The 23,569-nt window shown below is 40.9% G+C and overlaps 1 protein-coding gene across 3 annotated transcripts in view; it reads right to left on the reverse strand.

Annotated features, from left to right (window-relative positions):
* Positions 1-23,569, reverse strand: part of MCC (MCC regulator of WNT signaling pathway) — a 530,407-nt gene that overhangs the window by 256,114 nt on the left and 250,724 nt on the right. Inside the window, exon 1 of one of the 3 annotated variants that reach the window (XM_073624627.1) lies at positions 578-905. The exons of the other annotated variants lie outside the window; for them this stretch is intronic. Coding sequence (XP_073480728.1) covers positions 578-589 — 12 coding nt within the window. The 5' untranslated portion in view covers positions 590-905. Of the gene's footprint in view, positions 1-577; positions 906-23,569 lie in introns of those variants that run through there. 3 annotated transcript variants of the gene reach the window in all.

The raw sequence follows: 23,569 nt of genomic DNA on the forward strand, positions 1-23,569 counted from the left end.
GCAACTATAAATCTAAGAGGAAGATATATACGACAGCCCACGTGTCTCCTACTGCTGATGAAAGACGCAAAATTACACAGTGTATGCTGACTGGAGAAAAGCAAAAATGTAGTAGATTCTCATAACAACCCATCATTTCCTATCCCTGAGGAAAATTAAAAGGGATCACTTCCAAGACTTCAGAAAAGGCAGAACCGGGAGATAAAGAAAGTCCAATTAGGTTGCTCCAAGCAATAGCATTAGTTTCCCCTGCGCAAGTTTTTATGAATCAGCCTCAAAGGTTTACCAAAGTAGAAAGAAAGAAAGAATCTAGGCAATCTAAAAGGAATTAAAAAAAAATACATTTTAAATAACTATAAAAAGAAAAGAAACTGTGTACTCACATGCTTTCAGGAGTCACAACCTGCTGCTGTAAGGTTGACTTACTTGTGAAGACCATGTTAAAGGTCATACTGGCTAGGACTACGGAAAGCCAGCAGTGCTATAGCCAGTATGGCAAACACGTGATAATCAAAACTCAAAGATCAATAACGAGAGAATATCACCATCTAAGATTTCAGTATCATTTTACAATCACCTTGGGCTTCATGTAGGTCTGAAAACTTCCTTGAGTCTTTATTTCTGTAGAAGGATCAGGTAACTTCAAGACGCCCCAATGCCATGCACATCTCAATAAAAATAGCAAGTCATCGAACAGATTGTGTTTAGCAGGATCCCTCACTACACACTGGAGTCTGAGAAATCCTGGAGGAAGCAATCTAATTTAAACACTGAGCCACCCCTGCAGCCAACTTCCTAAAAGGAAATCTGAGTAGTCCCACCCAGCATCTTTGTAACTCCAGCATAACCTCATAGGACAGCTCGGCATAATGAGTGTTGTACGCTGCCAGTCAGTGCTACGCCACATGATGCTGATCTGCTGTGGGAAAGAACTAGATCTGACTCACAGGCATGTTCTTACCCCTTATAAAAACGTGACAGCTGCTTGAGGGAACAGAATACCTAACAAAATGTAAACACTTAGGACACCCACATGGGTTTTTTTAATCGACAGATTTCAAGTCTAGATTTTTTTTTTTTTAGAGAAACTTAACAAGCCTATATAAATACCTCCTTAAAATCCAAACTTCAGTGTTTTTTTTTAATCAGCACAAGGGACGATACATACATTGAATAAAGTGCCCCGTATACTCATGGGGTTACAATGAGCTGTTGGGACCTTGCCCACCTTTCATTCACAAAATATGTCACTTCCCTCAATGAAAAGCACTCCATGAATTGAGATGAGCTTTCTTCATTCATAGAATGCTTTTCATTTTCAATATATTTTTATTAAAAAAATTTCAATCTCAGTACAAGTAGTAACATGAGCATATGTATATAACCAATGCACAATTGGTTACTAAGTGTGAGGAATGAAGATTTTACCAAACAGAGCAGCCTTTGTGCCAATTTAAAAAAAAAAAAAATTATATATATATATATATATATATATATATATATATATATATATATATATATATATATATATATATATATATATATATATATATATATATATATACATACACACACACACACACACAAACTTGAAAGTTTAATGTGGCATGCTTTTGTATCGATTTAGAAAATGTATAATAAAAAAATTTCTATATATATAGATATATATCTATATATATATATATATATATATATATATATATATATATATATATATATATATATATATATATATATATATATATATATATATACATACACACACACATATATATATCTATATATATATATATATCTATATATATATATATATATATATATATCTATATATATATATATATATATATATATATATATATATATATATATATATATATATATATATATATATATACATACATACACACACACACACACACATACATACATACATACATACACACAGTATATTGCCAAAAGTATTGGGACACCTGCCTTTACACACTTACGAAATTTAATGGCGTCTTAGTCCGTAGGGTACAATATTGAGTTGAGTGTATGGGAATATTTGACCGTTCTTCCAAAAGTGCATTTGTGAGGTCAGGCACGGATATGGATGAGAAGGCCTGGCTCGCAGTCTCTGGTCAAATTCATCCCAAATGTGTTCTAACTGGGTGAAGTCAGGGCCAGGCAGGCCAGTCAAGTTCCTCCACCCCAGATTCGCTCATCCAGGTTTTTATGAACCTTGCTGTTTGCACTGGTGTGCAGTGATGTTGGAACAAGCAAGGGGCCATCCCATACTGTTCCCACAAAGTTGGGAGCATGAAAATGTCCAAAATGTCTTGGTATGCTGACCCCTTAAGAGTTCCCTGCACTGAAACTAAGAGGCCAAGCCCAACCCCTGAAAAACAACCCCACACCATAATCCCCTCTCCACCAAATAATTTAGACCAGTGCACCAAGCAAGGTGCATAAAGACAAGGATGAGCACGTTTGGGGTGGAGGAACTTGACTGGCCTGCATAGAGTCCTGACCTCAACCAGATAGAACACTTTTGGGATGAATTTGAGCGGAGACTGCAAGCCAGGCCTTCTCGTCCACATCAGTGCCTGACCTCACAAATGCGCTTCTGGAAGAATGGTCAAACATTCCCATGGACACACTCCTAAACCTTGTGGACAGCCTTCCCGGAAGAGTTGAAGCTGTTAGAGCTGCAAATGATGGGCCAACTCAATATTGGACCCTATAGACTAAGACTGGGGTGCCATTAATGTTCATGTGAATACACTACAGCTGGGAGATGGGGGGGGGAGTAGTCATGGGTTTGGAATAAATGTATACTCTAGCAAGTCAGTGTGGCCGATGAGGGGACTGATGGATTACTATAATGGCTGATTGGCATTGCCAAGTGTATTGTGATCTTATTGAGATATAACACATTCAAGCATTAGGCCTCATGCACACTGGGCATTTTAGCCTCATCGCATGGGGCTCTGACATTTATGTGTGAGTGGAGGGCACAGGTGTCCAGTCCAGCCGTATAGAGACGTATATGTACACATAGCCATGCTTAATATGCAGGAAATATCTGAGGCAAAGTCCGCCTTAGGGGAACCTGTGCTGGGAAGAACATGAGGGTTAGCATTGCTCGATTTTCTCCAACTTCAATACTTTGAGTTGCTGACCTGGAGAAACCATGCAGCAAACAAAATCTGAGGTCCTGATCTGCAATCATTTTTCTTGATCAGTTAAACTGCTGGAACTTTTAGACGGCAGCCAGAGGACTAGCATTTTCAGAGGGAGAATTCAGTCATGACAGTCTACATCATTTTTCATGACATGTTTTCTTTCATAAAAACATAGGCATTTATGACTAATCCTAGTAGCTTTTTGTATAAAGGTAACTTGCCATTTATTTTACTAGCCAATAAAATTAAAGCACAAGATGGTTTATATAGGCATGGATAATATTTACAGCAATGTCTACCAATGTAAATAGAGATGAGGTTGTCTAAGAGAGATTATATGACACCGCTCACTTCCTATCTTGTAAATGCAATGAAGGACATTGCAGTCAGACTCTTTCTAGCCTGAAATGACTGACAGGAGGTAAATTATATGTCCCTGCATTTAAAAATACACATTCAAATTCAATATACTGCTTTCTCAAAATCTAGAGACTTTAAAGCTAAAAAAGCACATAGCTATAAAAAAATGCAAAGCAATTCACCCAGTGAAAGTGCATGTAGATCCATTCTGTGCCAATGGGGCAAACAATAAATAAAAATGTTATTAGGCCATTTGCCATGTTGGTTTAATATTTTCATTAATTTAAAAGAAAAAAATACCACATTTGGCCATTTGATTGCGATAAGCATAATAGGAAATTCACAAGATACTTCACGCCACCCAGTGGCAAAATGCAGGCTTTCCCATTTTAAGCCAATTAAAACATTCAACCAGCACAGGAGATAGATTATATAATAGCATTCTTCTTTTTTTTTTTTCACAGAACGAATGTACATGTATTTTCCCTGGACAAACTGCTATGTATTTTTTTTTTTTTTATAAAATGATCCCTGTGAGGTATAGTACCTTTGTTACTTTCCTCTGTGCATCCGTCTGATCAATGTTTTAAGCTGGGTCAGTATTTCCTGTTCAGCCAGCCAGCTTAAAGAGAAAAAAAAATTAACCAATTCCCCCAGCCACACATTTGATATGGATGTGGGAATCCTCTTCCCTGTGCAGGGTGGATAAAAATCTATGATTTTTTTTTTTTAATCTGATTTTTTTTATTTTTATGAAAATTCATTTTACTAAAATGATTTTGGAGTAAAAATCTATCTAAAGATAGCTTTCTATTTTAGATACATTAACAATTTAGTTTATTCAGCATGAAACGGAGCTTAGTTATGTAGCACGAGGCTGTATATTCTGCAATATTTACATTTTTGGTAAACTCATTCAATGAATCCAAGCTCTGCAAGCTGCGATAACATGCACTGCATTGATGCAGTCACACAATTTCACAGTAACCATGAGATAAAACAAAGTTCGGAATATTCCTTTATCCCATGGTTTTGCAAATCTATGTACACTACAAACTGTATGATTGTTTGACGCGAAATGCATCTGTACCAGGCACTAAGTGTGAGTAAGAAGGGCAAGCAGGTAAAATCAAAGTGAAACCTTCTAAGCAGCTTATAAACCTTGTGATCTTTCTGCACATAGCTTGAAGTGCTTTATTCCTCCCTCGAGGAGAAAATTGGCAGCAGGCCATAAAAGAGACCCAATCTGGGAGGATTTTAAAGTTTCTCTACCTATGGGAAAAATCAGGTATGCATGGAAAATGCAAGCAATGCAACAAAGATGCAAGGCCTGGTGGCCCAAATGAAACAACATCATGAGAAGACGTGCTGTGATGAAAGGACCGCGTTTGAAGTTTTTTTTATGTGGACCCAGCTGATATATTCAGTTTAAGTTCTTTTGTTTGTCTTTTCAAATATATTTTGTTAATGCACTTCAGTTACTAAACATGTTTAAGCAAATACAAGAATATGTAATATAATGTTATTGTTTTAATTAAATAAAAGAATTTGATTAGTTCTCCAACTATGTGTGATTAACCTATTAACCGATTCAGTCCCGGAAGATTTTACCCTCTTCCTGACTATAGCACTTTTTGCGATTCGGCATTGCATCGCTTTAACTGACAATTACTGGGTCGCACGACGTTGCACCCAAACAAAATTGACGTCCTTTTAATCCCACAAATAGAGCTTTATTTTGGTGGTATTTGATCACCTCTGCGGTTTTTATTTTTTGCGTTATAAACAAAAAAAAGAGCGACAATTTTGAAAAAAAAACACTATTTTTTACTTTTTGCTACAATAAATATCCTTCAAAAATATATAAAAAAAACACATTTTTTTTCTTAGTTTAGGCTGCTATGTATTCTACATATTTTTGGTAAAAAAAAAAAAAAAAAATTGCAATATGCGTATATTGATTGGTTTGCACAAAAGTTATAGCGTCTACAAAATAGGGGATAGTTTTATGGCATTTTTATTATTTTTTTTTTTTTTTTACTAGTAATGGCGGTGATCTGCGATTTTTATCGGGACTGCAACATTATGGCAGACACGTCGGACACATTTTTGGGACTATTGGCATCTTTACAGAGATCAATGCTTTAAAAATGCATTAATTACTGTAAAAATGTCACTGGTAGTGAAGGGGTTAACACTAGGGGGCGATCAAGGGGTTAATGTGTTCCCTATTGTGTGTTCTACCTGAAGGGGGGAAGGGGACTGTGCAGGGGAGATGACAGATCGCTGTTCATACTCTGAGGGGAGAAGTGAGAGATCGTCTGTTCATACAGAGAACCAGAAACTGTGTGTTTACACATACAGATCCCGGTTCTTCGTGTGCCCCAAGCGAACGCGGGAGCCCGGCAGTGATTGCGACGTAACATGACGGCGATTCGCGCAGCCGAGCCATGTTGCCGCAGTTTGACTGCAGCGGCTGGTCGGCAAGCGGTTACCTTAAAATCGGTTCTGATATCGCTGCTTCACTAACCCGACAGCTTATTATTCTAAATAGGAAACCTTCATTTTTGTTTGCAAATATTAATGATTCTAACTACCAGCAAGGATAAGTCCTTCCATTTAAAGATCACCTGTCATTCCAGATCCATCATGGCAGTTCCTGTTAGCGGGCATTCACTCACCTGCTGCCGTCACGTCCTTCACCTTGCTGTCACTGCCACATCACCAACCGTCCCATTAAAGTGAATGGAACTGTCAGTGAGTCAACAGTGGGTCAGAGGAGGAGCCGCTGTGGGACAGAGATGACAGTTGCTCTTTAAAAATGATGATTTAAATCAAGCTTTTTTTAATAGCAATTTAAATCAAGATTTAAAATAGACTTGATTTAAATCAAATCCACCCTGTCCCTGTGTCATATTCTGACAGTGGGGATACTCCCCCATTTCCCAGCTGTCAGAATACACAGATCAGCCTATTTGATGCAGTGCTTGTGAAATATAAATTTTCCAGCAGTCCTGTTCATTAGAAGAAGTCGTCTAATGGATCGACTTCTCATGAACGGAAACAACCATACATAGATAGAAAATCCACCTGGTTCCTGTTGAACTGGCCAAAATTTAAATTCAAGTCTGTCCAGCTTTACTTCGTTATCAGAATTCCACTTCTCCCTGGAGTCATTATTCACTGGTTTAAAGTGGCATTCCGTGCTAAATCTAAAATCCTTACATCTATATACACCCACAATCTAACATTAATCTATCTAGCCCTGTAAAGAAGAAATCAGTATACATACCTTTTCTGAAGGCGATCTGAACTGATCTACAGCGGCGGCAGCTATGCAGAGGACACGGCCGACAACGGCTGTGAAATGAATGGGAAGTGACGTCACCCATAGTGTTACTGTGGCACTTCCGTTGTGTCTTCTGAATCCGCCTACAAAGCGAAGCCCCGGCTGACAGTTCAGTGTGGGATCCGGGCAGGGCCATCTTTAATTTTGATTGGGCCCTGGGCAAACATTTTCTTGGGGCCCCCCCTCCATTCTGAGACATACAAAAAATAGCAGGTAGACTCAAAATCAGTTTACTGCAGCAGATCACGCAGCAATTGCAATTGTTTGCCAGAGGTTACAGCCTATCATTACTGCTCAATGGCTGGTTTCTAGAGGTTACAACACATAATTTCTGCTTGCTGATTGGTTGCTAGGGGTTAATGTACATTATTAGCGCTCACTATTTGGTTGCTAGTGGTTACAGCACATCATTAGCACTTACTGATTGGTTGCTAGAGATTAAAGCAGATCACTACTGTTTGATGATTGGTTGCTAGAGGTTTATGCACATCATTACCTCTCACTGAACAGTGGAGCAATCCCAAATAATTGAGCAAGTAAAGGGGCACATTAATACACATACTACAGGAGAGTGTCAGAGACTGTGGACATACTGCAGGAGACAATCCAGAGACTGCGGACATACTGCAGGAGATTACCAGAGACTGCGGACATACTGCAGGAGACACTCAGAGGCTGCGGACATACTGCAGGAGACAATCAGAGACTGCGGACATACTGCAGGAGACAATCAGAGACTGCGGACATACTGCAGGAGATTACCAGAGGCTGCGGACATACTGCAGGAGATTACCAGAGGCTGCGGACATACTGCAGGAGACACTCAGAGGCTGCGGACATACTGCAGGAGATTACCAGAGACTGCGGACATACTGCAGGAGACACTCAGAGGCTGCAGACATACTGCAGGAGACACTCAGAGGCTGCAGACATACTGCAGGAGACAATCAGAGACTGCGGACATACTGCAGGAGACAATCAGAGACTGCAGACATACTGCAGGAGATTACCAGAGACTGCGGACATACTGCAGGAGACACTCAGAGGCTGTGGACATACTGCAGGAGACAATCAGAGACTGCAGACATACTGCAGGAGATTACCAGAGACTGCGGACATACTGCAGGAGACACTCAGAGACTGCAGACATACTGCAGGAGACAATCAGAGACTGCGGACATACTGCAGGAGATTACCAGAGACTGCGGACATACTGCAGAAGACACTCAGAGACTGCGGACATACTGCAGGAGACAATCAGAGACTGCGGACATATTGCAGGAGATTACCAGAGACTGCGGACATACTGCAGGAGACACTCAGAGGCTGCGGACATACTGCAGGAGACAATCAGAGACTGCGGACATACTGCAGGAGACAATCAGAGGCTGCGGACATACTGCAGGAGATTACCAGAGACTGCGGACATACGGCAGGAGACAATCAGAGACTGTGTAAATACTGCAGGAGACAATCAGAGGCTGCGGACATACTGCAGGAGACAATCAAAGACTGCGGACATACGGCAGGAGACAATCAGAGACTCCGGACATACTGCAGGAGACAATCAGAGACTGTGTAAATACTGCAGGAGACAATCCGAGACTGCGGACATACTGCAGGAGACAATCCGAGACTGCGGACATACTGCAGGAGACAATCCGAGACTGCGGACATACTGCAGGAGACAATCCGAGACTGTGTAAATACTGCAGGAGACAATCCGAGACTGTGTAAATACTGCAGGAGACAATCAGAGACTGTGTAAATACTGCAGGAGACAATCCGAGACTGTGTAAATACTGCAGGAGACAATCCGAGACTGCGGACATACTGCAGGAGACAATCCGAGACTGTGTAAATACTGCAGGAGACAATCCGAGACTGTGTAAATACTGCAGGAGACAATCCGAGACTGTGTAAATACTGCAGGAGACAATCCGAGACTGTGTAAATACTGCAGGAGACAATCCGAGACTGTGGACATACTGCAGGAGACAATCAGAGACTGCAGACATTATACAGGGGATGGTCAGAGAACTTTCAGCAACGCACAGCTTTACAGTGAAATAACACAGCTCAGGGTTTAAACAGTCAGGCATTTTATGGTTGTAAGGACATACCTGGCCAGCCAAACTCACTACATACATTCAGGACTGTGGGCGGGGTTTCCACTCTCTGCTCTCACTAAAGCAGCTGGGAGCTCCACTGATGCTTTGTTGGGGGGGCCCTGGGCCCACATCACCCGTGAATTGTCGCCCCGATGACAACCTTAGAGAGCGCACAGAGGACATGGGAGGATGTATTTCGCGCTAGCAAGCTGAGAGGGGCAGGGCCGGGAGCTCCACTGACGCTCTGACCCCGCCCACGTGCAGCCTGTGTACTCGGAAAAGAGCTTCTGTAGTGAGAGCCAGTGATCGGAGTGTGAGTGTCAGTGGAGCTTCCGTCCCCGCCCCCGGACCTCTGTATTCACCAGCCAGTATAGAGGGGGCGGGGCCGGAAGCTCCACTGACACTCCCACTACGATCACTGGCTCTCACTACAGAAGCTCTTTTCTGAGTACACAGGCTGCACGTGGGCAGGGTCAGAGCGTCAGTGGAGCTCCCGGCCCCGCCCCCTCTCAGCTGGCTAGCGAGGAATACATCCTCCCGTGTCCTCTGTGCGCTCTGCAAAGCTGTCATCGGGGCCCCAATTCACGGCTAGCGCGGGCCCCCCAACAAAGATTGGGCCCAGGGCAAGTGCCCCGTTTGCCCTACGCTAAAGACGGCCCTGGATCCGGGTTGGATCGCCTGCAGAAAAAAGTATGTATACTGTTTTTTTCTATACAGGGCTAGATAGGTTAGTGTTAGATCATGGATTGCTATAGATGCAGGGATTTTAGTTTTAGCATGGACTTCCACTTTAACTTTCCCTGGAGTCATCACCTACCTGCTTAATTATAGCATGCGTAATTGTCATCGAGGCAGTCTAATTGATCTATAGCAGAGGGTAGTGGGGCATAGTTCAAAAAAAAAAAATCACAAAGTCCAAGCCCATAGTGAGAACGTGAAACCAAGATCAGTGGGGCACACAAATTTGTTTTCCAGTTTACAAAAATAGCAGCAGATGCTGTGGTGCTTGGCCTTAGGCAGGACTTTGACCTTATTCCTTTTGATTAATAGCTCTGAATAACATCCCTTTAAGCCCCCGTTCACACCGGTGTGACTTGTCATGCAATCTGACAGTTTTAAATTGCATGACACATCGCACCCTATTGTTGGCAACGGAACTGTTCAAATCAGTGCGACTCCGACTTTGCGGTGCCGCACTTATACGAAAAAAAGTTTCCTGCACTATTTTATTGCGAATTCAGGTGCAACTTGCATTGACATCTGTGCATGAAGTCGCACAGATGTCAGGCAAGTCGCACCTGAAAACGCAATGACCTGCAGCTTTGAAATCGTGCTACTTCAAGTGAAGTAGCACAATTTCAAAGTCACATTCAGTGTGAACAGGGGGCTTACTTGTAAAAGATGTAAATACTAGAAGGCCCATAAATACATTCCAGAAATCTTATCTTACGGATGGCTGATGTCATTCCCAATACAACATACAAGCCTGGAATCAAGGTCAATGTCAAGAAGAAAAGGCCATAACTCCGGATAAGATAGTATTTGTGGCATTTCCCGATTTACTTCCCTCTTCTTCAACACAAAACTATGTGATATATAGAGGAAGAGGCTTTTTACTAACAAATGAGGCTGCAAGAAACCGTGAGCAAAACATTCAGGCATTTTCCATAAAACTCTGCTACTTAATAGTCCCCAGGTCTACAGTAGATTTATGGTGCTATAATACAAGCTTTAAATTTAAGTACCTGATTTTTAGCTAGCTGATATCCTTCCAGTGGTAATGTTAAGTTAGTCTCAGATACCAGCTCTTAGATTTCTGTGTGGTGTATTAACTTAAAAAAAAGGGGCCAGTTCTGCAGTGGCTGGAATGAAGGTCTGCCAAGCACCCCCATACCTGTAAATAGGGAGCCCACACATTGTACCTGGGTACTTACAGGTGTTCAAAGACTCAGATATAGATATCTCAATTCCGATAGGAAAAGACAACATCAGAGAACCTATGGTTGCGAAATTAAACATTCTGGGACTCATTAGGAAAGCTTATATTATATGTATTTGTGGTCATCACATGACATGTGGCAAACCATCAATTACAGGATAGTAGCACAATATGTTGCACTTCTGAAAAGCAATCCATGGTCGGCAACTATAACGCTATAAATGCTACACCACCATGCTGCAACCATGTGCAATCTACGGACTGCATGCGACTCAAGACAAATGAATACAGCCCAAAAAGAAAATATCGTAAATTTACCTAAAAATGTTGATATTTTAGGGGGGAATTTTTTGTAAAATGTGTTTATACTTGGCGAACACATCGGTTAATGTAAAATTGGACAGCGTCTTTACCAAACATCTATAAGTTTTTTTTCTTCCAAAAGAAAAATATCCCACTCTTCACAATCACTCCTTATTTTGGTTATTAATTTTCGGCAATACCTATATTTGTGAACAACAAAGGATGAAGCACACGAAGGGCAAACTTTAGAATCAAAATATCTGATAAGCACATTGATAATTCATTGAGAATTGCTACTACTGTACATCCATTAAACCAGATGTCGATGTGTTAGTTTATCAAAAACAGTGTCAAATATTGTACTAGTTATACATTGTCCTCTTACTTTTATAATAAAAATTAATACAAAAAAAATTTTTTTTAAAAATGAAGTTTTATTACTCAGACAGACAGTACCTATATCGGTGAGCATTAAAAGAGTATTGGGATCAGAAAAAAATAAAATAAAATTATACTTCCCTAGATGACTGCAGCACCAATCTCAGCTGTAGCTGTCCCCTGCCGCCTCTGAGCCCTCCTTCACACTGAACACGGCTTTGAAATCTTCTGACTTCACCTGAACGCGCACGATTTCAAAGCCGCATTTCAGTCCGACTTCGGAGGAGACTTGAAAGACATCTGTAAGGGTTCATGCACAGAAGTTTATTGAAGTCGCTGAAAGTAGTGCAGGAACTACTTTTGGAAATAAGTGCGGCGCCGCAAAGTCAGCGTTGCACCATTTGGGACGCTCTCATTGCCAGCAATACAGTACCTTGCAAAAGTATTCACCCCCCTTGGCTTTTTACCTATTTTGTTAGATTCACAGCCTTTAGTTCAATTTTTATCATCTGAATTATATGTAATGGATCAGAACACAATAGTCTAAGTTGGTGAAGTAAAATTAGAAAAATAAATACATAAAACTATTTTTGAGAAATAAACTGATAATTGGCATGTGTGTATGTATTCACCCCCTTTGTTATGAAGTCCATAAAAAGCTCTGGTGCAACCAATTACCTTCAGAAGTCACATAATTAGTGAAATGATGTCCACCTGTGTGCAATCTAAGTGTCACATGATCTGTCATTACATGTACACACCTTTTTGAAAGGCCCCAGAGGCTGTAACATCTAAGCAAGAGGCACCACTAACCAAAACACTGCCATGAAGACCAAGGAACTCTCCAAACAAGTAAGGAACAATGCTGTTGAGAAGTACAAGTCAGGGTTCGGTTATAAAAAAATATCCAAATCTTTGATGATCTCTAGGAGCACCATCAAATCTGTCAACCAAATGGAAAGAACATGGCACAACAGCAAACCTGCCAAGAGATGGCCGCACACCAAAACTCACAGACCGGGCAAGGAGGGCATTAATCATAGAGGCAGCACAGGGACCTAAGGTAACCCTGGAGGAGCTGCAGAGTTCCACAAAAGAGACTGGAGTATCTGTACATAGGACGACAACAACAAGTACGATCCATAGAGTTGGGCTTTATGGCAGAGTGGCCACAAGAAAGCCATTACTTACAGCAAAAAAAACAAAATGGCACATTTTGAGTTTGCGAAAAGGCATGTGGGAGACTCCCAAAATGTATGGAGGAAGGTGCTCTGGTCTGTTGAGACTAAAATTGAACTTTTTGGCCATCAAAGAAAACGCTATGCCTGGAGCAAACCCAACACATCAACCAAAGAACATCATCCCCATAGTGAAACACGGTGGCAGCATCATGCTGTGGGGATGTTTTTCAGCAGTCGGGACTGGGAAACTGGTCAGAGTTGAGGGAAAGATGGACGGTGCTAAATACAGGGATATACTTGAGCAAAACCTGTAAAAGTCTGTGTGTGATTTGAGGCTAGGATGGAGGTTCACCTTCCAGCAGGACAATGACCCCAAACACACTTCTAAAGAAACACTTGAGTGGTTTAAGGGGAAACATGTAAATGTGTTGGAATGGTCTAGTCAAAGCCCAGAACTCAATCCAATAGAAAATCTGTGGTCAGACTTAAAGATTGCTGTTCGCAAGCGCAAACCATCCAACTTGAAGGAGCTGGAGCTGTTTTGCAAGGAGGAATGTGCAAAAATCCCAGTGGTAAGATGTGGTAAGCTCATAGAGACTTATCCAAAGCGACTTGAAGCTTTGATAGCCACAAAAGGTGGCTCTACAAAGTATTGACTTTAGGGGTTGAATAGTTATGCACATTGACTTTTTCTGTTATTTTGTCCTATATGTTGTTTGCTTCACAATAAAAAAAAATCATCTTCAAAGTTGTGGGCATGTTCTGTAAATTAAATGATGCAAATCCTCAAACAATCCATTTTAATTCCAGGTTGTGAGGCAACAAAACACAAAAAAGCCAAGGGGGTGAATACTTTTGCAAGGCACTGTAGGCTGTGATTTGACCTGTCAAATCGCATGTCAAACCACGCTGATGTGAACGGGGGCGGAGACTGAGAACTGAGTGATCTAACAACCACTCATGGCTCAGCTGTCGGGATTCAGCCTGCAGAGAGCTGCTGACTGTCAGCGGCTGTCTGCTCTGAATGTTAATATGTAACAAAAGAGAACGTAAATGTTATCCCAATTTGGCTGCAAAAATTGAAGGTACAGGTATTGCTTATCTTTAATTCAGCAGGTCATATTTATTCTCAACAGTAAAGAATTGATTTTCACAAACTCCATGCAGCCACCATGCTAAATGATGAGACATCGTGCACAGTCCATATGAAAAAATAAATAAATGAAAACACACCTAGCAGTGCAAAATTGCATAAAGTTCCGGAAATTCTTTTAGACGACAAAAGTCCTGTGATTTTATGTGCACGATTTGTCGTGATAGAATCTTGGCACGACTAGGGTGCCGAGACTGGGAGAATCACGACGATTCCGCTCACGATCCTGTGTGAATGGAGCCTGAAGGTTTCTAATCTGTAATTTAACTTTTTTCACTCTTGTATGCTGAGGTGTGATTAAAACATAATGTTTACCTGCATACAGGCATCAGAATTGAAATCATGCTGTTATCGAGTATCTATCGAGTATATATTTTTTTTTTTTGCTGCTCAGGGTACTACCTCACTTTTACTAATGGTAAGAGTGTCACCAGTAGGGGTGAGTTTTGAGTTTGGGTCCAACGTGAGTTCAATCCAATTCATTTGCAGTTTGGCGAATAGCCAAACTACAACATATAGGGGTACATATGGAAAAACTGGCCATGTATGGGCAAGCAAACATCAGCACTACCACAACAAAATGACAGATCCCCGGCTGGTGTCTGCACACAAACCAGCTGGGGAGCCTGAATCTCGTCACCAACCAAATACAGTCATGTCCATATTCAGTTGATGACATCACCCAGAATGTTGAGGAAGTTTACATAAAGCAGCCGGCTGGGGATCCGTTATTTTGCATCAGGAGAGCTTCAGGTGAATATCATTGGGTTGAGGCCAGTGTTTCATCATCAGATGGTGGGTCTTCGTGACTGACAAGGATCTACATTACTTCTGCTGCTAAATAACAGATCTCTGGGCTGGTTTGTTTACAAACAGACGACTGGGATCTGTCATTTTGCAGCTGGAGTGCAACCACTGCTAAATTTCAGCTCCTCCTCCATGTTTAGTTAATAATTGCACCCAGGATGCCTGGTCTATAAACATCGGCTAACTAGGGATCTGCCATTTTGTGGCCGTAGGGCAATGGGTCAGCATGATCGGGAATCGGGACCCACAGCATTTTTCTTTTTTTAAATTTGTATTTTGCCTTTAAAAAAAATAAATAAAATACAAACGGCTTGGGGTCCCTCATAGAATTTTTACCAGACCCTTATCCAAGCTTCGTATGCCAGGAAGCACAGGGCAGGGAGCATGAGATGGCAACATAGCAGTGTGTTGTCATGGAAAGATCATCAGTACTTTATCATGGTGTGGGTGTTATACCGTTACATTATGTTTTTGGAAATTAGTTACAAGGGGTACTAATGTATTCTGTACTTGTTCCTCTGGGGAGGGGGGGCAAATATCTGGGTGCCCTTTATTACATAAGGGGCTCCCAGATCCCAATAAGTCGAAACCCCCTCTTATTCTCTTGGGGGCCTGATGTGGAAATGAGGTCCATGTCCCCTTAATATGGGGGAAAAGGCATCTTTTGCATGGTGGGGTAGGTGGATTCAGTTATCTGGAGCGCAGTTTATAAACAAAGCAGCAGAAAAACGCACGGGCGGTCAGTGCATCTGCTGACTGCCTGTAATCAAGCTGTCAGACTATTCTCCATAAAAGCAAAGCAAATAATTTTGTCTTGAACAAGATCCACAATAATAACCAGACAACCATATCACTGCATGCTGTCCTGTAAGCAAGCTATATAAAATTATAATTTTTATTCTAAGTTGAAAAGCCTAGGAAAGCCTCACTGGGCACATTGGCTGGACCACTCTGCTGCACACCATCTATTCCACAAGGGCTGAATATCCCAGATACTTGATGAAATGAACACGGCTCAGCATCATTAATCATTGGAAAATTAACTATGCTTGCAGACACTCTGACAGCAATATTGAGATTCTCTGTTCCCTTCTACTGGACGCTTTATAACAAATCAATTAATCAATTCCAGGTGGCGCCAAGGACGCAAGAGAACACAATCATTTCTTGGGTACTTTGATAAAGAGAACTGGACAAAAACACCATCATTGGCTCACATACCTAAAAGAAATCCCTAGAATATTCTAGGGGGATGTGCTTGTCACATCCACTACTAGACTGGAAAACCTATTTAATGGTGACAAATTATAAGCCATCACTCAGCGCCAATTACATGAACACATACATCTACTTGCTTTTCTTTACACATATTTACACATTTACCCAATATGTTTAGAAGGACCCAGTTAAAGTGATATTAGGGGCTATATTTTTTTGCACTATAATTAAAAAAAAAAAAAAAAGGTTTGAATTCCCATAATAGGAAAGTCTTATTTTGTGGGGGGGGAACCTGATTTTGAGAGGTGCCGGCTTCCACTTCCATTCAGATTGCCACTGCGATCCAAGCAGAAGTTTGGCCCTCCAATACTACGCAGCCTCTTGGAACCTGTAACAGGTCCTAGGAGACGGTGGGACCATTCATGGGGCACAGTGTGGCTTGCACATGTGCAGTGGGCAGCCGACATTGAAGGCGCAAGGAGTCACAGTCGACTGCTCACGTTTAAGACGTCAGCGCCAGGAACCGAAGACCGGCAAAGAGCCAGGTCGGCTAAGGGCAGGTAAGTGCGTGTTTTTTTTTTTTTTTTTAAAGTCAGCAGCTACAGTATCTGTATCTGCTGACTTGTTTTTTTCCACAGGTAAAAAGAAGCTTCTGACTTTTACATTTTTTGTTTACAGGATGAAGATACTCTTTAAGCAGGGTACACACACTCAGTTTTTTTTTCGTTCAGCCCAGTGGAAAAAAACTGAGATCGCCATACCAACACAAGCGTTGTTGGTGCGGCAATCTCCCTCGCTGTGCCTTTGTATTCTGACAGGTGGACTGCCAGAACGCCATTGGCTGAGCGCACTGATCGGCTGCTAGTTTTCCAGCAAGACCATTCAACAGAAAGGCAGTTGTGAGCCCAGCTTCTGTTGGACAGGCAGCTGTAAGGCAGCTGTACACGCGTTCCTGCTGAACCAGCCAATATTCAGATCGAGTGTACGCAGCTTTATTGTTAGTGAATTTTATGTGCGGCCCAAGACTATTCCTCCTTCTTCCAAAGTGGCCTAGAAAGGTCAAAAAGGTTGGGCACCCTTGGTTAAGAGAAAAAATGCTGAGAATTTAGAACTACTAAGTTACAGCAGCATTTGAAAAATGAAATTTGCTAGTGATGTTATAACCTTGAGGTCAATAATTCAAGTTTATTACTTATGCTAAGTATTTGGTAACAAAACCATAAGTGCATTTTATTTGCAAATACTAGCTATGCCTGAATTTGTCTTAATATCTGCCTACTGTAATCACCAGCACTCAGCCCGCACAAGAAGGACCAGGAACGCCAACCAATAACCATTAAGGATCTGTTGCAGTGTGCATGAGCTGACTGAACATGCTGACAGGAGAGAACAGAATGAGAAGAGTTATGATCTCATTTGTGACCTGCTGCTAATTGGATGGAGGGTGTGATTCACCAAGCTGTCCTGCTGCAGAGGAGGTCATGGCTCTGCTGTCTGGTAGGCTTGCCTGTAAAGAATCTCAGACTCTTTTGCCAGTTTAAAATGTGTTCTCATTTGTGTTGTGTATTTTAACTATTTAGCCTGGAGTTTAAAGTATAACTAAAAGCAAAAGTTTTTTTTACTTGATATAGTGGAGAGAGAGTAAAGCAAAAGAAAATCCCAAACTTTGGGTTGACACCAGAACATAAAAAAAGAAGGGAAATCTTTTATTGGCGACACTAGATCTGGTGACCCCAGTGACAACAAAGGCGTGTCCTGCACACTGTATTGATGTATGGGCATCAGACATCCCAGCAGAAAAGAATTGCAGATGGGTTGTATATCAAATTTGAGATTATGTACATACAAAAACAGGAAGAGGCATGACATTTTGCACTTATTTGCACATATACGAGCAAAAATACTAATCGCCAACTCAGATTTCTTTTTTTTTTTCCTAACTGATCAATACACAGTGCACATTTAAGCGCCTGTGTGTACAGGCACATTGAAAACAATGGGGACGCATTTACATAGCAGGTGAGGTTGAAAAAAGACAAGTCCATCAAGTCCAAATTGTCCAATGTGTGTGATTATATGTGAGCATTACATTGTATATCCCTGCATGTTGTGGTGGTTCAGGTGCTTATCTAAATAGTAACATAGTAGGTTATATAAGTAAAAAAGAAGAAAAAACCCTGTATGCCTGAAAACCGAGCGTTTTCAGGCAGCAGTGTGCAAGGGGCCTGAAGAGATTTTCCCTCACTTCCTGTTTAGGCTACTAGACAGGTTATAACCCTCCATTAGAGAGCAATACTGTGCAACATCAATACATTGGTGAGGGTTAGCAGTCATGAAATAGTTTTAGGGCCAATTTACACCTGTTAGTTGCATTATCGCATATGTTATCACAAGGTCTGCACACTAACCCTTATTCTAAATGAACATTTTGAAGCTTTATACACACATACATATAAGCTAGGGTCAAAAGAGGCTCCTAGGCCTCATTTAGCCAGTCTGTTATTAGGCCTGATTGCAGGTGGCTTTCCAGTCATACTATATGGTCCTGGCATGAGGGAATACTCTGCAGATAACATTTGGCGAAAAACACATTTTTAAAAGTGAACACAAGGCCAGATTATAGACATAAAAGTATTTACATATTCTTAACAAGCAATAAAGGAGCTTGAAACAAGTCACTGACCTCAGTAGCTACATCCACTTTAGAGCAATTCATCCTCCAATTTCACAGAAGGCCTGCAGTTGTTCAAGTCATTTCCTCAGGCAGCTTAGCTTATTCTTCTCAACAGTGTCTAATGTAAAACATAGAGCAGGCGTGGAGCAGGGTGAGCTTAGCTGCCGTGATTAAGACTTCAGGCAGAATTCACACTATGTGCGGTGACCGCTGTTATACTGTATTTGTAAGGCCTCATGTACACGGGACGTTTTACAACCTCTCCTTAACGATTTAACTTGACAGATAGTAACCAACATTTACAAATTTCAGTTTTGCCGTGTTTGTGTTTAGAAGCGTTTTTTTTTTCTTTTTTTTTTAAATAGTCAAAAAGAAAAAAGGCCTGTAAACCAAAACGCGGTTAAATGCAAGTTACCGTGTTTACCAGCTGTTACAGGTATTTGGCATTTCAAATGCCTCTGAACATTTGTCCTGAACTTTCCAAAAAATGCTTCTAAACTCAACTGCCTATTAACAACTATAAATGACCCTGTGTACATGTACTGATAAGATAACAGAGGAGAGTTCAGGGGCAGCTGAAAAACAAAAAAAAAAACGCCCAACTGCTCCTAAACGTCCGTTTACCAGCAGCAGTATACATGAAGCCTAAAATGACAATCACTGCAAGGACACACAGAAAACAATTTTCTGTGTGTCCCATTCACAGCGCACTGTACAGGATCATATGCCACAGTACAGAAGCACTGAACAGTGACATGAAAGATGGGTACTTTTGTAAATACAAAAATTTACAAATAAATTCAGTGAGGGGGGAAAAAAAAAAAATGAATTAGAGCTGTGTGATGCGCTGAATCAGGCACTGCACCACTGTGATTTACTTCTCAGGCAGCTGTCTGTAAGGGCCAGTTCACACAACATGCAGTTCCGTGCGCTTTTTTTTTTTGCACAAAATGCATGCGCAGTGTTTTCCATGTGTTCCAAAGACTCTAGTTCACACCATGTAATCAGTTTCCGGTCAGTTACTGTACCAGAAACTGACTGCATGGTGTGAATTAGAGCCATAGGAATACATGGAAAACAACACTGTGCATGCATTTTTAGTGCAGAGAAAAATCGCACGTTACTGCATCTGGTGTGAACTGGCCCTTAGTGTGAATAAAGCCACAGTGTTACTGCTATAAACTTAGAAGACAAATTGCTCCAAAATATCTGCAGCTAATGTCAGTAAGGACAGGTTTTAACCAGGGCATTTTTTGCTATTCAGCACTACACTACTTTAACTGGCAATTGCACTGTCATGCAATACTGTACCCAAATTAAATGTTGATCATTTTTTTCCCAACACAAATAGAGCTTTCTTTTGGTGGTATCTGATCACCACTGGGTTTTTATTTTTTACGGTACAAGAAAAAAAAAAAAAAAAAACACTAAAAATCTTGAAAAAAAAAAAAAATACAATATTTTCTACTTTTCATCTTAAAACATATCCAATAACATTCGTCATAAATGTAGGCCTTAGGCCAAAATGTATTCTGCTACGGGTCTTTGGTAAAAAAAAAATTCCAATAAGTGTATATTAATTGGTGTCTGAGGTTAAAGTGTCCACAAACTATAGTATATATTATATTAATATAATAATAAATAATAAGAAGATATTAATCAATTATGATGTGCTTAAGGCCCTAAAAAGCCATACAAATTGCCCCCAAATAATCCTTTTTTTGGAAAGCAGACTGTGTCATTAAGAGCCCTTGCACACTGGGGCGGTTTGCAGGCGCTATTGCGCTAATAATAGCACCTGCAAACCGACCTGAAAGTGCCGCTGCTGTGTATCCAGTGTGAAAGCCCCGAGGGCTTTCACACTGGAGCGGTGCGCTGGCAGGACGGTAAAAAAAGTCCTGCCAGCAGCATCTTCGGAGCGGTGAAGGAGCGGAGTGTTTACCGCTCCTTTACCGCTCCTGCCCATTGAAATCAATGGGACGGCGCGGCTATACCGCCAGCAAAGCGCCTCTGCAGAGGCGCTTTGCGGTGGTATTTAACCCTTTCCCGGCCGCTAGCGGGGGGGAAAACTGCCCCGCTAGCGGCCGCATACCGACGGTAAAACGCCGCTAATAATAGCGGCGTTTTACCGCCGACGCCGCCCCCGCCCCAGTGTGCAAGGGCTCTTAGTAAGAGGCATGGTGATTTATTTATTTTTTTTACATACTGTCACCAGTACAGTACAGTCATCATATGACTGCTGTGGCAGTAATCAGGGACACTGACTGGTGATAGCATGTTAAAAAATTAAAAAATGTAAATTATCTTTTAATACATTTTTTTTCATAACTGCTATGTTGACATTGTGATCACAAGATCACCAGGCCCCGAGTACTGGAAGATAGCGGTCGGGGGGGGGGGGGGGGGGGGGGGGGGGGGGAGCAAGCAGAGACATGTACAGGTTTGCACATGCTGCCCCACTGCAGTATATGTACTACTGTGGGTTGGCAAGTGGTTAAAACTTTTTTGCTGCTTTTTAAGAATATGTAAATACATTAAGGACTGGTTCACACCTATCCAGGTTGCAGTTTGCATATTTCAGGTGCATTTTGCGTTTTTCGATACACGTTTTTGATTCATTGAAGTCTATGGAACCAGAAACCAGAAAAAAGTCCCTGGCCCTTTCCATAAAAAGCATAGATGTGAACATGACCCATAGGAAACCATGTTATATATGAGCTGTAATGCCCTGTACACACGGTCGGATTTTCCGTCTGAAAATGTGTGATAGGACCTTGTTGTCGGAAATTCCGACCGTGTGTAGGCTCCATCACACAATTTCCGACACACAAAGTTTAAGCGCTTGCTATAAAATTTTCCGACAACAAAATCCGTTGTCGGAAATTCCGATCGTGTGTACACAAATCCGACGCACAAAGTGCCACGCATGCTCAGAATAAATTAAGAGACGAAAGCTATTGGCTACTGCCCCGTTTATAGTCCCGACGTACGTGTTTTACGTCACCGCGTTTAGAACGATCGGATTTTCCGACAACTTTGTGTGACCGTGTGTATGCAAGACAAGTTTGAGCCAATATCCGTTGGAAAAAATACATGGATTTTTTGTCGGAATGTCCGATCAATGTCCGACCGTGTGTACGGGGCATAACTTACAAGGATCCTGAAATTTGGACAAGATCAACAGGTATTTTTGGTACCTGCAGAAAATTTGCTAAACATGTTTTTTTAGGGCTTAAGTAGCTACTTTTTATTCCACTCCACCATTAGGCACTTTGATGAATAACCTTTATGGAATTACTGTAACAGTGAATTCAGACATGCATTACCATAGACACACAGTTTACCCCTTGGTTTTTATAGTTCCCAAGCACACACAAAAAATATTTCAACATAAGGAACAAAATATCAGATGTCTAGATAGAGCTGCACGATTAATCATTAAAAATTTTCTCCCTCACGATCTTAATACAGCATTTCCTTGATTCAGTGCAGAGTTCTCTGCTAACAGCTGTCAAAAAAAAAAAAAAAAAAAAAAAGGCAGCACTGTCAGCGCTGGGAGATAATTAAAAGACCCCTTTCACACTGAGGCAGTTTTCAGGCATTTTAACGCTAGAAGTAGCCTCTGAAAAGCGCCTGAAAACTGCCTCCAATTTATTTGCATGAGTGCTTTCACACTGGGGCGGTGCACTTGTTGGATGTTAGAAAAAAGTCCTGCAAGCATTATCTTTGGGGTGGGTTTGGAGCGCTGTAAAAAGCGCTCCAAAAACGCCCCTACCCATTGAAATGAATGGGCAGGGTTTCCGAAGCACCTCAAAAGTGCTTCCAAAGTGCGGCAAAATTTTTTTGGATTTTTTTTTTTTAAGATCATGTGACAACGACCGGTGTTTTAGCGCCGTTTTAGCAGTGCTTCAGTGTGAAAGGGATCTAAATGTATAATTTAGTTCTTTTAAATCAAAGGGATGAACTTTAGTCTGTAAATGAGGTCATTTTAACCACTTAAAAGACCAAACCTTTTTTTGACACTTTTTGCTTACCAGTTAAAATCAGTATTTTTTGCTAGAAAATTACTTAGAACCTCCAAACATTATAGAAATTTTTTTAGCAGAGACCCTAGAGAATAAAATGGCAGTTGTTGCAATATTTTATGTCACACTGTATTTGCGCAGCAGTTTTTTAAGCTTAACTTCTTTTGGAAAAAATATACTTTACTGTTTAGTTTTTTTTTTAAATTCATTAAAGTTATCCCAATTTTTTGTATAATGTGAAAGATCTTTATGCTGCGAGAATCATGATCTTTATTCTAAGCAAAAAAAATTGAGAGATTCTCATTTTAGCCAGAATCGTGCAGCGCTATGCCTAGATCTTAGCAGAGAATAGTGGGTAAGGTGAAGTGCAGTTCTTCTCGGTTATCCGATTGGAAATTGGTGAAAAACTAATAAGGCAAGGTTTGGATCTGAGCATGCACACTACTTCAAGGGCATAGAAGAACCTTCCGAATGAAAAGAAGCAGAAATCCTATCTAATGGAGAAAACTGATATTCCTTGTATTGGAAGTAAAACCATAAAAAAAAAAAAAAAAAAAGGATACAGAAGAACCTTCTGAATGAAGAAAGAAGAGGCAAGCCTATCAAATGGAAAAAAAGTTAATGTCTTGTGCTGGAATTAAATTTAAAAAATGCACACAAAAAAATAAAATTAAAAAAGCTACAATATAACTAAGGCCTCATAAACACTGGACAGAAAACACTGTTTTTGGAGGTTTATTATTTTTTTTAGCATTTAAAAGCACCTGTATTTTAACCTGTATTCATTCACACAGGCATTTACAAGCGTTTTAGAAGAGGAGTGTTTTCAGACTGAAAAAATAAAAGGGGGGGGGGGGGGGGAAGCAGAGATTGGGCAGAAAAAAAAAAAAAAAGTGCGACAAAG

This window comes from Aquarana catesbeiana, linkage group LG01 (assembly GCF_042186555.1).
Source record: "Aquarana catesbeiana isolate 2022-GZ linkage group LG01, ASM4218655v1, whole genome shotgun sequence".
Taxonomy (NCBI): Eukaryota; Metazoa; Chordata; class Amphibia; order Anura; family Ranidae; genus Aquarana; species Aquarana catesbeiana.